This window comes from Dendrobates tinctorius, unplaced genomic scaffold, assembly GCF_039654945.1.
Source record: "Dendrobates tinctorius isolate UK_male_01 unplaced genomic scaffold, ASM3965494v1 ptg000259l, whole genome shotgun sequence".
NCBI classification, from domain to species: domain Eukaryota; kingdom Metazoa; phylum Chordata; class Amphibia; order Anura; family Dendrobatidae; genus Dendrobates; species Dendrobates tinctorius.
This window is the reverse complement of record NW_027361926.1, coordinates 4,638,261-4,655,425: the sequence shown is the minus strand read 5'-3', so window position 1 is coordinate 4,655,425 and position 17,165 is coordinate 4,638,261. Positions and strand designations below refer to the sequence as shown.

At 48.0% G+C, this 17,165-nt stretch overlaps 1 protein-coding gene across 3 annotated transcripts in view; it reads right to left on the bottom strand.

Annotated features, from left to right (window-relative positions):
* LOC141069356 (sodium-dependent proline transporter-like) overlaps positions 1-17,165 on the bottom strand; it is a 64,714-nt gene that overhangs the window by 26,034 nt on the left and 21,515 nt on the right. For all 3 annotated transcript variants that reach the window (XM_073558835.1, XM_073558833.1, XM_073558834.1), the window contains one exon: positions 16,647-16,860. In XM_073558835.1, coding sequence (XP_073414936.1) covers positions 16,647-16,860 — 214 coding nt within the window. The remainder of the gene's footprint in view (positions 1-16,646; positions 16,861-17,165) is intronic.

The window sequence follows — 17,165 nt, the reverse complement described above, 5'->3', positions numbered from 1 at the left end:
TAGAATTGTAGAGTTGGAAGGGACCTCCTGGGCCATCTGGTCCAACCCCCTGCTCAAAGCAGGATTCGCTAAATCATCCCAGTCTGTCCAGCCTCTGTTTGAAGACTTCCATTGAAGGAGAACTCACCACTTCTCGAGGCAGCTTGTTCCACTCATTGATCACTCTGTCAAAAAGTTTTTTCTAATATCTAATCTGTGTCTCCTCCCATTCAGTTTCGTCCCATTGCTTCTAGTCTTTCCTTGTGCAAATGAGAATAAAGTTGATCCTTCTACAATGTGACAGCCCTTTAGATATTTGTAGACAGCTATTAAGTCTCCTCTCAGTCTTCTCTTTTGCAAACTAAACAATCCCAAATCCTGCAACCTTTCCTCATAAGACAGGGTTTGCAGACCGGTCACCATTTTGGTTGCTCTTTTCTGAACTTGCTCCAGTTTGTTGGTGTCTTTTTTAAAATGTGGCGCCTAAAACTGGACACAATATTCCAGATGAGGTCTGACCAAAGAGGAGTAGAGGGAAATAATGACTTCACGTGATCTAGACTGTATGCTTCTGTTAATACATCCTAGAATTGCATTTGCCTTTTTTGCTGCTGCATCACACTGTTGACTCATATTCAGTCTGTGATCTATTAGTATACCCAAGTCTTATTCACATGTGCTGTTGCTTAGCCCTATTCCTCCCATTCTGTATATGCTTTTTTCATTTTTATTGCCCAGATGTAGTACTTTGCATTTTTCCCTGTTAAAAACCATTCTCTTAGTTGCTGCCCACTTCTCCAGTTTATTTATATCTTTTTGAATCCTCTCTCTCTCTTCTCTAGTATTAGCTATCCCTCCTAGCTTTATGTCATCAGCAAATTTAATCAGTTTAGCCTCAATTCCTTCATCTAAATCATTGATAAAGATGTTGAACAATACAGTGCCCAGGACGGAGCCCTGTGGTACCCCACTTGAGACATTCTTCCAACTGGATGTGCAGCCATTTACGACCACTCTTTGGGTCCGATCACTAAGCCAGTTATTATTCCACCTAACAGCTGCCTTGTCCATTCCATACTTAGTCATTTTTTCAATAAGGATTGTATGAGAGACTTTGTCAAATGCTTTGCTGAAGTCAAGATATACTATATCTACAGCATTTCCCTGATCCACCCAATCAGTGATTCCGTCATAGAAGGAAATTAAGTTAGTCTGACATGACTTATTAGTTACAAACCCATGCTAACTCTGTTTAATCACTTCATTCTTATCCAGGTACTGACATACATGTTGTTTAATAATTTGTTCAAAGATCTTTCCTGGTATAGAAGTCAGACTCACCGGCCTATAGTTGCCTGGGTCCACCTTCTTCCCCTTTTTGAAGATAGGAACAACATTTGCTCTTCTCCAGTCTTCTGGGACTTCTCCTGTTCTCCAAGAATTTTCAAAGATTATGGAGAGGGGTTTAAAAATTTCTTCTGCTATCTCCTTCAGTACTCTGGGGTGTAATTCATCTGGACCTGGAGACTTGAATTCATTTAGGTTAGCTAAGTGTTTCCTCACTATCTTTCTGTTTATAGATATCCTGGATTCTTCTATTCCCCTAAGGACAGTGAAGAACAGTTGATGTTACATTTCCTTTCTGAGAGAAAACAGATGCAAAATTGGAATTTAAAAGTTCGGCCTTCTCAACATCCTGTCTTACCATTTCATCATTTTCATCCTGTAAAAATCCAATAGCATCTTTGACTTTTCTTTTACTTTTGACATATCCCCAAAATCCTTTATTATTGCTTTTGACATCTCTTGCAAGCCTCAATTCATTGTCAGCTTTAGTTAATCTGATTTGTGCCCTGCAGGTTCTGAAGACAGCATTATATTCTTCTTTAGATATGCCTCCCTCTTTCTATTTTATAAACATTTTTTTCTTCCTTTTTAGCATGTGCTTAAGTTCTGTGTTCATCCATCCTGGCTTCCTTAAATGCTTCCTATTCTTCCCTCTTTTTGGAATTTTTAACAATTGTACTTTGAGAATTTCATTTTTCGAGATTTCCCATCCTTCCTGGACATTTTTGTCTTTAAGGATATCCAGCCATTGGATCCCTCCAATTCTCTTTCTGAATCCCTTAAAATCTGCCTTTCTGAAATCTAACCTTGACGTCTGAGTCTTCACAGGTCTTCCTCCTCTAGTTATCCAAAATTCTAAAATAGCATGGTCGCTACCTCCTAGGGTCCCAGCCACTTTTACCTCCTCAACCATTTCCTCCCTGTTTATGAGGATTAGATCCAAGGTAGCAGTTCCCCTTGTTTTCTCCCCTACCTTTTGGAAGATAAAGTTGTCAGCAAGAGAAAGATAAGAATTTCCTTGACCTGTTAGTTTTGCCTGAGAGAGATTCCCAACAAATGTCTGGATAGTTGGAATCTCCCATGACAACTATGTCATATTTTTTGGAGAACTTGGCCATTTGATGCCCACAATACAATGTCCTCAGTCCACAAGTTGAATCTCGCTGTCTCCCAACTTTTGTTCCGCCCCCAGATTACGTATCTCCCGCCAGTATAATCTGTAGTCACAGTCCAGGCTCCTCCAAACGACAGATATCACAACCAAAGTCCAAGTTTCCAGGATCAACAATCCTTAAGACAATTTGTTAAATCCAGAAGACAGATCCCTCAAACATAGTAGGGGGATCCAGCTCAGACAGCAAACGGTCTCCAAAACTCCATAGACCAATAATCCATCCCAGCTTGGATCCTCTCCCTTCAAAGTCCCTCCATAAACTGGCTGATTCAGCCCTTGTGTCTTTTTCTCCCTCCCCCTTAAATATTTTTCTTTAGCTCACAAACATGAAGCATATTCCATCACCTCGGGGCTGTATGTCATCTTCCAATCGAATGGTGACATTAACCCTTTGTTAGATTAACCCACTCGCCACCGCTACAGGGCAATGGGAAGCCCACGCATTTTTGAACAACGAATTAACCCCTTAAAATAACAACTACAACTCCCAAATTTTGCACACAAACCCTCATCTAATTATTAGTCAGGGACATATAAAGAAAAACATGAAATGAAATGCTTTACTGAATGTAAACCATGTGTCATTTCATGTCGGCTTGGGGAATGATTTCACAAAAGCCGGCAAATTAAATTAGCGGCTATTCTGCTATGAAGAACTCTGTGAAATATAAATATATATATATATATATATATATATATGTTTGTCACAATTACTTATATATATATATATATATATATATATATATATATATATATATGTGTATGTATTCTATGTGTCTATATCTATTCTTTCGTTTCTTTATTAAACCTGTCTGTGTGAGTTTACTGTATAGCGCACTGAATTGCCGGCTTTTCTAAAAGACACCGGCTGCGTATTTCTCGCAAGTCACATGTGTGGTCCGTGTGTGATCCGTATTTTTTGCGCACCCATAGACTTGCATTGGCGTACTACGGGCGTAGTACGCTGACAGTCTCAGCATGCTGCGATTGGCACGGACCGTAGAATACGCCCGAGAAATATATGGCTGTTGGGAGCTGCCCCATAGAGAATCATTGGTCCGTGTGTAATGCGTGCTTTTAACGCCTCTCACTCGTCCGTATTCCTCGCCAGTGTGACCCCGGCCTAAAAGTGAAAAAAAATCTGGCGCTATAGCGACGTTTTAGAGTAAAAATTGCAATTTTTTTTTATTCTTATTCGACAGTGCAATAATTCCTCTGAAGAGTTAAAAAAAAGTTTCCTGACTGCAGTACTGGAGTATTTGAGGGGTGCAATTTATAAAATGGGGTCCCTTTTGAAGAGTTTCCAATATATCGTCCCCCCCAAAGTCCATATAAATCTGAACAAGTCCCTAAACAAACAGGTTTTGTAAATTTCTTGGAAAAAAAAAAAAAAAGAGAAATTTCTATTAAACTTTATCGCTTCTAAAATCCTAACAAAATACAACAACATTAGAAGGATGATGCAGAAGTGAAGCGACGTGTGGGAAATGTGAGTTATTGATGATTCTGCACAGCAGCACTGACCGATACAAGGATATAAAGACTAAGCTTGAAAATTGCGAAGTTTTCTAAATATAAATAAAAATTCAGATACTGTATTTTGACAAATAAATGTAAAAAATATCGACCTAAATAATCCAATACCATAAAATACAACGTGTCACGAGAAAACAGTCTCAGAATCACTGGGATACGTTTGTAGCATCAGAGTTATTACCACAAGAAGTGACGCTGGTCAGGAAGGTGAAAATCGGCTCCGTCACTAAGGGGTTAACAACACAAATACCCCAAATATGGTGCAAATACCCCCCAGTCAACGGGGCTCGTATCACAACTAGTAGGATTGCCGCCCCTAAACCAATCAGGAATCAGCTTTCAGAGCAGTGTAAGAAATGAGAGCTGGACTGTGATTGGTTGTTAGGGGCGACAGAGGATTCGACCATTCATTTTTCCATCAGTTTTGTTCACATTTCGGACATTTCTAGATGCTCTGCAGACGGCGCTGAGGCAAAGGCCTTTTGAAACTACTGTCACCCCTCACCAAGATGGCGCCTGCTGCAGCACGTTACACCACGTGCTCGTCTACCTCACGTCAGGATTCAATAGCCGCAAATAATAGGCTGCAAATAACGGTCATAACCCATAATAGCAGCAGTGACTGTCAGCCATTACTGTGTGGCTCCGGTGACCGCTGAGGACATGATGCCGGCCTCCTGTCACCGCTCCCCTCAGTGATGGCGGCACCGTGCACTATTCCCTATGGTGAGCCATCAGTGACAGGCAGAAAATAACGGCCAAAACCCATAATAGTAGCGGTGACTGTCAGCCATTATTGTGTGGCTCCGGTGATGACATGACGCCGGCCTCCTGTCACCGCTCCCCTCAGTGATGGCTGCACGGTGCACTATTCCCTATGGTGAGCCGTCAGTGACAGGCAGTAAATAACGGCCATAACCCATAATAGTAGCGGTGAGTGTCAGCCATTATTGTGTGGCTCCGGTGATGACATGATGCCGCCCTCCTGTCGCCACTCCCCTCAGTGATGGCCGCACGGTGCATTATTCCCTATGGTGAGCCGTCAGTGACAGGCAGTAAGTAACGGCCAAAACCCATAATAGTAGCGGTGACTGTCAGCCATTCTTGTGTGGCTCCGGTGACCGCTGAGGACATGACGCCGGCCTCCTGTCACCGCTCCCCTCAGTGATGGCTGCACGGTGCACTATTCCCTATGGTGAGCCGTCAGTGACAGGCAGTAAATAACGGCCATAACCCATAATAGCAGCAGTGACTGTCAGCCATTACTGTGTGGCTCCGGTGACCGCTGAGGACATGACGCCGGCCTCCTGTCACCGCTCCCCTCAGTGATGGCAGCACAGTGCACTATTCCCTATGGTGAGCCGTCAGTGACAGGCAGTAAATAACGGCCATAACCCATAATAGTAGCGGTGACTGTCAGTCATTATTGTGTGGCTCCGGTGATGACATGATGCCAGCCTCCTGTTACCGCTCCCCTCAGTGATGGCCGCACGGTGCACTATTCCCTATGGTGAGCCGTCATTGACAGGCAGTAAATAACGGCCATAACCCATAATAGTAGCGGTGACTGTCAGCCATTATTGTGTGGCTCCGGTGATGACATGACGCCGGCCTCCTGTCACCGCTCCCCTCAGTGATGGCCGCACGGTGCATTATTCCCTATGGTGAGCCGTCATTGACAGGCAGTAAATAACGGCCATAACCCATAATAGCAGCAGTGACTGTCAGCCATTATTGTGTGGCTCCGGTGACCGCTGAGGACATGACGCCGGCCTCCTGTCACCGCTCCCCTCAGTGATAGCCGCACAATGCACTATTCCCTATCGTGAGCCGTCATTGACAGGCAGTAAATACCGGCCATAGCCCATAATAGTAGCGGTGACTGTCAGCCATTATTGTGTGGCTCTGGTGATGACATGACGCCGGCCTCATGTCACCGCTCCCCTCATCGATGGCCGCACGGTGCACTATTCCCTATGGTGAGCTGTCAGTGACAGGCAGTAAATAACGGCCATAACCCATAATAGCAGCAGTGACTGTCAGCCATTATTGTACGGCTCCGGTGACCGGTGATGACATGACGCCGGCCTCCTGTTACCGCTCCCCTCAGTGATGGCCGCACGGTGCACTATTCCCTATGGTGAGCCGTCATTGACAGGCTACAAATAACGGCCATAACCCATAATAGCAACAGTGACTGTCAGCCATTATTGTGCAGCTCCGGTGACCGCTGAGGACATGACGCCGGCCTCCTGTTACCGCTCCCCTCAGTGATGGCCGCACGGTGCACTATTCCCTATGGTGAGCCGTCAGTGACAGGCAGTAAATAACGGCCATAACCCATAATAGTAGCGGTGACTGTCAGCCATTATTGTGTGGCTCCGGTGATGACATGACGCCGCCCTCCTGTCGCCACTCCCCTCAGTGATACCCGCACGGTGCACTATTCCCTATGGTGAGCCGTCATTGATAGGCAGTAAATAACGGCCATAACCCATAATAGTAGCGGTGACTGTCAGCCTTTATTGTGTGGCTCCGGTGATGACATGATGCCGCCCTCCTGTCGCCACTCCCCTCAGTGATGGCCGCACCGTGCACTATTCCCTATGGTGAGCCGTCAGTGACAGGCAGTAAATAACGGCCATAACCCATAATAGTAGCGGTGAGTGTCAGCCATTATTGTGTGGCTCCGGTGATGACATGATGCCGGCCTCCTGTCACCGCTCCCCTCAGTGATGGCAGCACGGTGCACTATTCCCTATGGTGAGCCGTCAGTGACAGGCAGTAAATAACGGCCATAACCCATAATAGCAGCAGTGACTGTCAGCCATTACTGTGTGGCTCCGGTGACCGCTGAGGACATGACGCCGGCCTCCTGTCACCGCTCCCCTCAGTGATGGCAGCACAGTGCACTATTCCCTATGGTGAGCTGTCAGTGACAGGCAGTAAATAACGGCCATAACCCATAATAGTAGCGGTGAGTGTCAGCCATTATTGTGTGGCTCCGGTGATGACATGATGCCGCCCTCCTGTCGCCACTCCCCTCAGTGATGGCCGCACGGTGCACTATTCCCTATGGTGAGCCGTCAGTGACAGGCAGTAAATAACGGCCATAACCCATAATAGTAGCGGTGACTGTCAGCCATTATTGTGTGGCTCCGGTGACTGCTGAGGACATGACGCCGGCCTCCTGTCACGGCTCCCCTCAGTGATGGCTGCACGGTGCACTATTCCCTATGGTGAGCCGTCAGTGACAGGCAGTAAATAACGGCCATAACCCATAATAGCAGCAGTGACTGTCAGCCATTACTGTGTGGCTCCGGTGATGACATGATGCCGGCCTCCTGTCACCGCTCCCCTCAGTGATGGCAGCACGGTGCACTATTCCCTATGGTGAGCCGTCAGTGACAGGCAGTAAATAACGGCCATAACCCATAATAGCAGCAGTGACTGTCAGCCATTACTGTGTGGCTCCGGTGACCGCTGAGGACATGACGCCGGCCTCCTGTCACCGCTCCCCTCAGTGATGGCAGCACAGTGCACTATTCCCTATGGTGAGCCGTCAGTGACAGGCAGTAAATAACGGCCATAACCCATAATAGTAGCGGTGAGTGTCAGCCATTATTGTGTGGCTCCGGTGATGACATGACGCCGCCCTCCTGTCGCCACTCCCCTCAGTGATGGCCGCACGGTGCACTATTCCCTATGGTGAGCCGTCAGTGACAGGCAGTAAATAACAGCCATAACCCATAATAGTAGCGGTGACTGTCAGCCATTATTGTGTGGCTCCGGTGATGACATGAAGCCAGCCTCCTGTTACCGCTCCCCTCAGTGATGGCCGCACGGTGCACTATTCCCTATGGTGAGCCGTCATTGACAGGCAGTAAATAACGGCCATAACCCATAATAGTAGCGGTGACTGTCAGCCATTATTGTGTGGCTCCGGTGATGACATGATGCCAGCCTCCTGTCACCGCTCCCCTCAGTGATGGCCGCACGGTGCACTATTCCCTATGGTGAGCCGTCATTGACAGGCAGTAAATAACGGCCATAACCCATAATAGCAGCAGTGACTGTCAGCCATTATTGTGTGGCTCCGGTGACCGCTGAGGACATGACGCCGGCCTCCTGTCACCGCTCCCCTCAGTGATGGCCGCACAATGCACTATTCCCTATCGTGAGCCGTCATTGACAGGCAGTAAATACCGGCCATAGCCCATAATAGTAGCGGTGACTGTCAGCCATTATTGTGTGGCTCCGGTGATGACATGACGCCGGCCTCCTGTCAGCGCTCCCCTCATCGATGGCCGCACGGTGCACTATTCCCTATGGTGAGCTGTCAGTGACAGGCAGTAAATAACGGCCATAACCCATAATAGCAGCAGTGACTGTCAGCCATTATTGTACGGCTCCGGTGACCGGTGATGACATGACGCCGGCCTCCTGTTACCGCTCCCCTCAGTGATGGCCGCACGGTGCACTATTCCCTATGGTGAGCCGTCATTGACAGGCTGCAAATAACGGCCATAACCCATAATAGCAACAGTGACTGTCAGCCATTATTGTGCAGCTCCGGTGACCGCTGAGGACATGACGCCGGCCTCCTGTTACCGCTCCCCTCAGTGATGGCCGCACGGTGCACTATTCCCTATGGTGAGCCGTCATTGACAGGCTTCAAATAACGGCCATAACCCATAATAGCAGCAGTGACTGTCAGCCATTACTGTGTATCTCCAGTGACCGGTGACGACATGATGCCGGCCTCCTGTCACCGCTCCCCTCAGTGATGGCCGCACGGTGCATTATTCCCTATGGTGAGCCGTCAGTGACAGGCAGTAAATAACGGCCAAAACCCATAATAGTAGCGGTGACTGTCAGCCATTATTGTGTGGCTCCGGTGATGACATGACGCCGCCCTCCTGTCGCCACTCCCCTCAGTGATACCCGCACGGTGCACTATTCCCTATGGTGAGCCGTCATTGATAGGCAGTAAATAACGGCCATAACCCATAATAGTAGCGGTGACTGTCAGCCTTTATTGTGTGGCTCCGGTGATGACATGATGCCAGCCTCCTGTCACCACTCCCCTCAGTGATGGCCGCACCGTGCACTATTCCCTATGGTGAGCCGTCAGTGACAGGCAGTAAATAACGGCCAAAACCCATAATAGTAGCGGTGACTGTCAGCCATTCTTGTGTGGCTCCGGTGACCGCTGAGGACATGACGCCGGCCTCCTGTCACCGCTCCCCTCAGTGATGGCAGCACGGTGCACTATTCCCTATGGTGAGCCGTCAGTGACAGGCAGTAAATAACGGCCATAACCCATAATAGTAGCGGTGACTGTCAGCCATTATTGTGTGGCTCCGGTGATGACATGATGCCAGCCTCCTGTCACCGCTCCCCTCAGTGATGGCCGCACGGTGCACTATTCCCTATGGTGAGCCGTCATTGACAGGCAGTAAATAACGGCCATAACCCATAATAGTAGCGGTGACTGTCAGCCATTATTGTGTGGCTCCGGTGATGACATGATGCCAGCCTCCTGTCACCGCTCCCCTCAGTGATGGCCGCACGGTGCACTATTCCCTATGGTGAGCCGTCATTGACAGGCAGTAAATAACGGCCATAACCCATAATAGCAGCAGTGACTGTCAGCCATTATTGTGTGGCTCCGGTGACCGCTGAGGACATGACGCCGGCCTCCTGTCACCGCTCCCCTCAGTGATGGCCGCACAATGCACTATTCCCTATCGTGAGCCGTCATTGACAGGCAGTAAATACCGGCCATAGCCCATAATAGTAGCGGTGACTGTCAGCCATTATTGTGTGGCTCCGGTGATGACATGACGCCGGCCTCATGTCACCGCTCCCCTCATCGATGGCTGCACGGTGCACTATTCCCTATGGTGAGCTGTCAGTGACAGGCAGTAAATAACGGCCATAACCCATAATAGCAGCAGTGACTGTCAGCCATTATTGTGCAGCTCCGGTGACCGCTGAGGACATGACGCCGGCCTCCTGTTACCGCTCCCCTCAGTGATGGCCGCACGGTGCACTATTCCCTATGGTGAGCCGTCATTGACAGGCTTCAAATAACGGCCATAACCCATAATAGCAGCAGTGACTGTCAGCCATTATTGTACGGCTCCGGTGACCGGTGATGACATGACGCCGGCCTCCTGTTACCGCTCCCCTCAGTGATGGCCGCACAGTGCACTATTCCCTATGGTGAGCCGTCAGTGACAGGCAGTAAATAACGGCCATAACCCATAATAGTAGCGGTGACTGTCAGCCATTATTGTGTGGCTCCGGTGATGACATGACGCCGGCCTCCTGTCACCACTCCCCTCAGTCATGGCCGCACGGTGCACTATTCCCTATGGTGAGCAGTCATTGACATGCAGTAAATAACGGCCATAACCCATAATAGTAGCGGTGACTGTCAGCCATTATTGTGTGGCTCCGGTGATGACATGATGCCAGCCTCCTGTCACCGCTCCCCTCAGTGATGGCCGCACGGTGCACTATTCCCTATGGTGAGCAGTCATTGACAGGCAGTAAATAACGGCCATAACCCATAATAGCAGCAGTGACTGTAAGCCATTATTGTGTGGCTCCGGTGACTGCTGAGGACATGACGCCGGCCTCCTGTCACCGCTCCCCTCAGTGATGGCCGCACGGTGCACTATTCCCTATGGTGAGCTGTCAGTGACAGGCAGTAAATAACGAACATAACCCATAACAGCAGTGGCGACTGTCAGCCATTATTGTGTGGCTCCGGTGACCGCTGAGGACAAGACGCCGGCCTCCTGTCACCGCTCCCCTCAGTGATGGCCGCACGTTGCATTATTCCCTATGGTGAGCCGTCAGTGACAGGCAGTAAAAAACGGCCATAACCCATAATAGTAGCGGTGACTGTCAGCCATTATTGTGTGGCTCCGGTGATGACATGACGCCGGCCTCCTGTTACAGCTTCCCTCAGTGATGGCTGCACGGTGCACTAATTCCCTATGGTGAGCTGTCAGTGACAGGCATTAAATAACGGCCATAACCCATAACAGCAGCGGTGACTATCAGCCATTATTGTGTGGCTCCAGTGACCGGTGATAACATGACGCCGGCCCCCTGTCACCACTCCCCTCAGTGATGGCCGCACCGTGCACTATTCCCTATGGTGAGCCGTCATTGACAGGCAGTAAATACCGGCCATAACCCATAATAGTAGCGGTGACTGTCAGCCATTATTGTGTGGCTCCGGTGATGACATGACACCGGCCTCCTGTTACCGCTCCCCTCAGTGATGGCCGCACGGTGCACTATTCCCTATGGTGAGCAGTCATTGACAGGCAGTAAATAACGGCCATAACCCATAATAGCAGCAGTGACTGTCAGGCATTATTGTGCGGCTCCGGTGACCGCTGAGGACATGACGCTGGCCTCTTTTTACCGCTCCCGTCAGTGATGGCCGCACGGTGCACTATTCCCTATGGTGAGCCGTCATTGACAGGCTGCAAATAACGGCCATAACTCATAATAGAAGCAGTGACTGTCAGCCATTCTTGTGTGGCTCCGGTGACCGCTGAGGACATGACGCCGGCCTCATGTCACCGCTCGCCTCAGTGATGGCCGCACGGTGCATTATTCCCTATGGTGAGCCGTCAGTGACAGGCAGTAAATAACAGCCATAACCCATAATAGTAGCAGTGACTGTCAGCCATTACTGTGTGGCTCCGGTGATGACATGATGCCAGCCTCCTGTCACGGCTCCCCTCAGTGATACCCGCACGGTGCACTATTCCCTATGGTGAGCCGTCATTGACAGGCTGCAAATAACGGCCATAACCCATAATAGCCGCAGTGACTGTCAGCCATTATTGTGTGGCTCCGGTGAGGACATGATGCCGACCTCCTGTTACCGCTCCCCTCAGTGATGGCCGCACGGTGCACTATTCCCTATGGTGAGCCGTCAGTGACAGGCAGTAAATAACGGCCATAACCCATAATAGCCGCAGTGACTGTCAGCCATTATTGTGTGGCTCCGGTGACCGCTGAGGACATGACGCCAGCCTCCTGTTACCGCTCCCCTCAGTGATGGCCGCACGGTGCACTATTCCCTATGGTGAGCCATCAGTGACAGGCAGAAAATAACGGACATAACCCATAACAGCAGTGGTGACTGCCAGCCATTACTGTGTGGCTCCGGTGACCGCTGAGGACATGATGCCGGCCTGCTGTCACTGCTCCCCTCAGTGATCGCCGCACGGTGCACTATTCCCTATGGTGAGCCGTCAGTGACAGGCAGTAAATAACGGATATAACCCATGAAAGCAGTGGTGACTGTCAGCCATTATTGTGTGGCTCCGGTCACCGGTGATGATATGACGCCGGCCTCCTGTCACCGCTCCCCTCAGTGATGGCCGCACGGTGCACTATTCCCTATGGTGAGCTGTCAGTGACAGGCAGAAAATAACGGCCATAACCCATAATAGCAGCAGTGACTGTCAGCCATTATTGTGCGGCTCCGGTGACCGCTGAGGACATGATGCCGGCCTCCTGTTACCGCTCCCCTCAGTGATGGCCGCACGGTGCACTATTCCCTATGGTGAGCAGACAGTGACAGGCAGCGCAGGACGTGGCGGGGACCTCACACATTCCTGGTGTCATGGCCGTGTCTGGACCTGTCTGCCCTCCCACCTGTCACATTCTTCATCAGATTACACAGCAAGCACCATATCTTTAATCATATAAATCAGGAGCCGCGCAAAGTGCCGCATCGGGAGGAACTACTACCCTCATCATGGAGCACCTGACAGAGCAGAGTCATCAGCTGTGAGGAGCAACCAGTGCGACCGGCCAGACCGGAGCCACCCGAAAGCCATTTACTGAAAATAAGGACACCTCAACGGCTAATTACCAGGAATCCGCCAACACGTGCGTCTACCAGGACCGCGCCTGCCAGTATATAATGTACACCCCAGGGGTCATCATAAGACAAGAAGCAGATATCACATGTTATTACAGTACAGGAGGATATAAGAGGAGCGGTGATATCACATCTTATTACAGTACAGGGGGATATAAGAGGAGCGGTGATATCACAACTTATTACAGTACAGGGGATATAAGAGGAGCGGTGATATCACATCTTATTACAGTACAGGGGGATATAAGAGGAGCGGTGATATCACATCTTATTACAGTACAGGGGGATATAAGAGGAGCGGTGATATCACATCTTATTACAGTACAGGGGGATATAAGCGGTGCAGTGATATCACATCTTATTACAATACAGGGGATATAAGAGGAGCGGTGATATCACATCTTATTACAGCACAGGGTGATATAAGAGGAGCGGTGATATCACATCTTATTACAGTACAGGGGGATATAAGAGGAGCGATGATATCACATCTTATTACAGCACAGGGGGATATAAGAGGAGCGGTGATGTCACATGTTATTACAGTACAGGGGATATAAGAGGAGCGGTGATATCACATCTTATTACAGTACAGGGTATATGAGGAGCGGTGATATCCCATCTTATTACAGTACAGGGGGATATAAGAGGAGCAGTGATATCACATCTTACTACAGCACAGGGGGATATAAGAGGAGCAGTGATATCACATCTTATTACAGCACAGGGGGATATAAGAGGAGCGGTGATATCACATCTTATTACAGTACAGGGGTATTTTAAGAGGAGCAGTGATATCACATCTTATTACAGTACAGGGGTATTTTAAGAGGAGCGGTGATATCACATCTTATTACAGTACAGGGGGATATAAGAGGAGCAGTGATATCACATCTTACTACAGTACAGGGGGATATAAGAGGAGCAGTGATATCACATCTTACTACAGCACAGGGGGATATAAGAGGAGCGGTGATATCACATCTTATTACAGCACAGGGGGATATAAGAGGAGCGGTGATATCACATGTTATTACAAGGGGATATAAGAGGAGCGGTGATATCACATCTTATTACAGTACAGTGGGATATAAGAGGAGCGGTGATATCACATCTCATTACAGTACAGTGGGATATAAGAGGAGCGATGATATCACATCTTATTACAGCACAGGGGATATAAGAGGAGCGGTGATATCACATCTTATTACAAGGGGATATAAGAGGAGCGGTGATATCACATCTTATTACAGTACAGTGGGATATAAGAGGAGCGGTGATATCACATCTTATTACAGCACAGGGGGATATAAGAGGAGCGGTGATATCACATGTTATTACAAGGGGATATAAGGGGAGCGGTGATATCACATCTTATTACAGTACAGGGGATATAAGAGGAGCGGTGATATCACATCTTATTACAGTACAGGGGATATAAGAGGAGCGGTGATATCACATCTTATTACAGTACAGGGGGATATAAGAGGAGCGGTGATATCACATGTTATTACAGTACAGGGGATATAAGAGGAGCGGTGATATCACATCTTATTACAGTACAGGGGGGATATAAGAGGTGCAGTGATATCACATCTTACTACAGCACAGGGGGATATAAGAGGAGCGGTGATATCACATCTTATTACAGCACAGGGGGATATAAGAGGAGCGGTGATATCACATCTTATTACAGTACAGGGGGGATATAAGAGGTGCAGTGATATCACATCTTATTACAGTACAGGGCGATATCTTATCTTTGAATATACATTTCCTTGCCGCTGCTCAGGATTGAACTTACTATATGTGATAAGATTTGTGTGCGAAGTGTTATGTCTGATAACAGAGAGCCATTGTGTGCTGTACAATCGGTGGAGCAGATAAAGGGATGGGGACCTGATGAGACGTAGACAGCGCAGAGCTCCTGGGTACAGACGTCACTACTCGGATCCGGAGGTTACGCTGGATATATGAGATCTAAGTGCTGTCCACACCCCGGGCCGTCACCCATGTCCTGTGAATTATGCAGCAGGTGTGGTCATATAGTCAAGGCCGGAAGTGTTGGAACCTTTGAAATTGTTCCACAATATGAAGTATTTCTCCCAGAACATTATTACAATTACACACATTTTGTTTTCCGCAGGTTTATTTCCTTTCAAGGTTTTGGAACAAGACAAAAAATGGTCCGGACACAATTGTTCGCTGCCTTCACTTCATATTTGGTTGCACCCCTCTTTGGAATAAATAACTGCAGTCAGTCGCTTCCTATAACCATCCACAAGCTTCTTACTCCTCTCAGCTGGATTCCTGGATGACTCTTCTTACAATCTGATCCCGGTCTCTCATGGGTGAAGGAGTCTTCTCCCAACAGCGATTGTAAGATCTCTCCACAGGTGATCAATGGGATTTAAATTTGGACTCACTGCTGCCACTTCTGAACTCTCCAACACTTTGTTTCCATCCATTTCTTGAAGTATGTTTGGGGTCATTATCCTGCTGAAAGACCCATGACCTAGGACACCAGCCTAGCTTTCTGACACTGGGAACTACACTGTGACCCAAAATTCTTTGGTAATATTCATTTTTCATGATGTCTTGCACTCAGTCCCACAGGTAGAAAAAAACCCGAGACATCTTTGAATCTCCACCATATTTTACTGTAGGTACTGTGTTTTTTTCTTTGTAGGACTCATTCATTTTTTGTAAGCAGTAGAATGATGTGCTTTACCAAAAAGATCTATCTTGATCTCATCTGTCCACAAGACGTTTTCCCACAAAGATTTTTGGCTTACTTCATGTACAGATTGGAAAACTACAGTCTAACTTTTTATATCTCTGTGTCAGCAGTGGGGTCCCTCCTGGGTCTCCTCACATAGCGCTTCATTTAATTCACATGTGGACAGATAGTTCACACCAACACTGATGCACCCTGAGCCTGCAGGACCGCTAAAATTTATTTGGAATTTGATTGGGGCCCCTTATCCACCATCCGGCCTATCCTGCTTTGCAACCTTCATCAAGTTTTCTCAATCAACCACATCCAGGAAGATTAGCTACAGTGCCATGGATTGTAAACATCTTTATTTTGTTGCGCACTGTGGTCAAAGGAGCATAAAGATCTCTGGAGATGGACTTGTAGTCTTGAGATTGCTAATATTGTTCAAAAAACGCAGCATGTTCATTAATTTCCGCTTAGGTCCGCGTTTTTGGCTATTTCCAATAGTCCAAAAGACGCGTGAAAAAAAACGCATCAAAAACGCACGTTTTTTGTGCAAAAAAACACGCAAAAATTGCGGCAAAGAACGCGCGGAAAAAATCACGCGTTTTCTGGGAAGGAGACCCGTTTCCTGAGCGTTTAAAAATGCTACTGTGGGCACATAGCCTAATAGCTGTCTTAAAACAAAGTTGTTTACACACAATTTTGGAAAGGTGTCAACAATTTTGTCAGGCTCATTTTTGGGGTTTTGAGTGAATTTATGTCCAACTTGCCTTTTTTCTCTGTTTTTACACAGAAATACACAGAAAGGAAATAAACATTTTTTGGAACAATTTCAAGGTGCCAACACTTTCGGCCATGAGTGAATGGCAACACAGGGGAAAGGGGACAACCAAACAGCGCCTACTAGAGATGCGGAAAGCCAAGCGGCGCACAGTAGGACAGGACTTCCCCCTCCGTTCACTCACCGCCTCCATTTCGGTAACACAGATATGGAAACCTCCAGACATTGCCCAGGCCGACACAGTAGCCAATACATGAGAGCAGGAACTCATACTTTCCCCCCCAGGTCTCCCGAGGCGGCTGAGTTGGCAGCGTGGGGGCCACAGGATGGTTTTGTTGTGGCAACTCTCTGACATTGTCATTTTCTGATCCTGTGATTTCCTGAACTGATGATGGCTCCTGAAAGAAAAGGGAGAAAAAGGACATTATTATAGGGATTAAGTTCAATGCCAGTCTGCAGCGGATTCAGAGAAAGCTCCTTGCATCGTGCGGTTGGGGAGGCCACTTTCAGGTCAGCGTATTATGGTTGCATTTGTAGGCTGACATTATGCCTGAGGATCTATGGTGTGGTACACTTCACAGATGCAAATCTGATTTTCTCCACATTTAGTTGCATTTTTCCTAACTGATCCTGCAGATTGTGGACCTCGGGGATTAAACTACGTTACAGCAGGTGTAAGTAGATGGATAAGCTAGCCACCTTC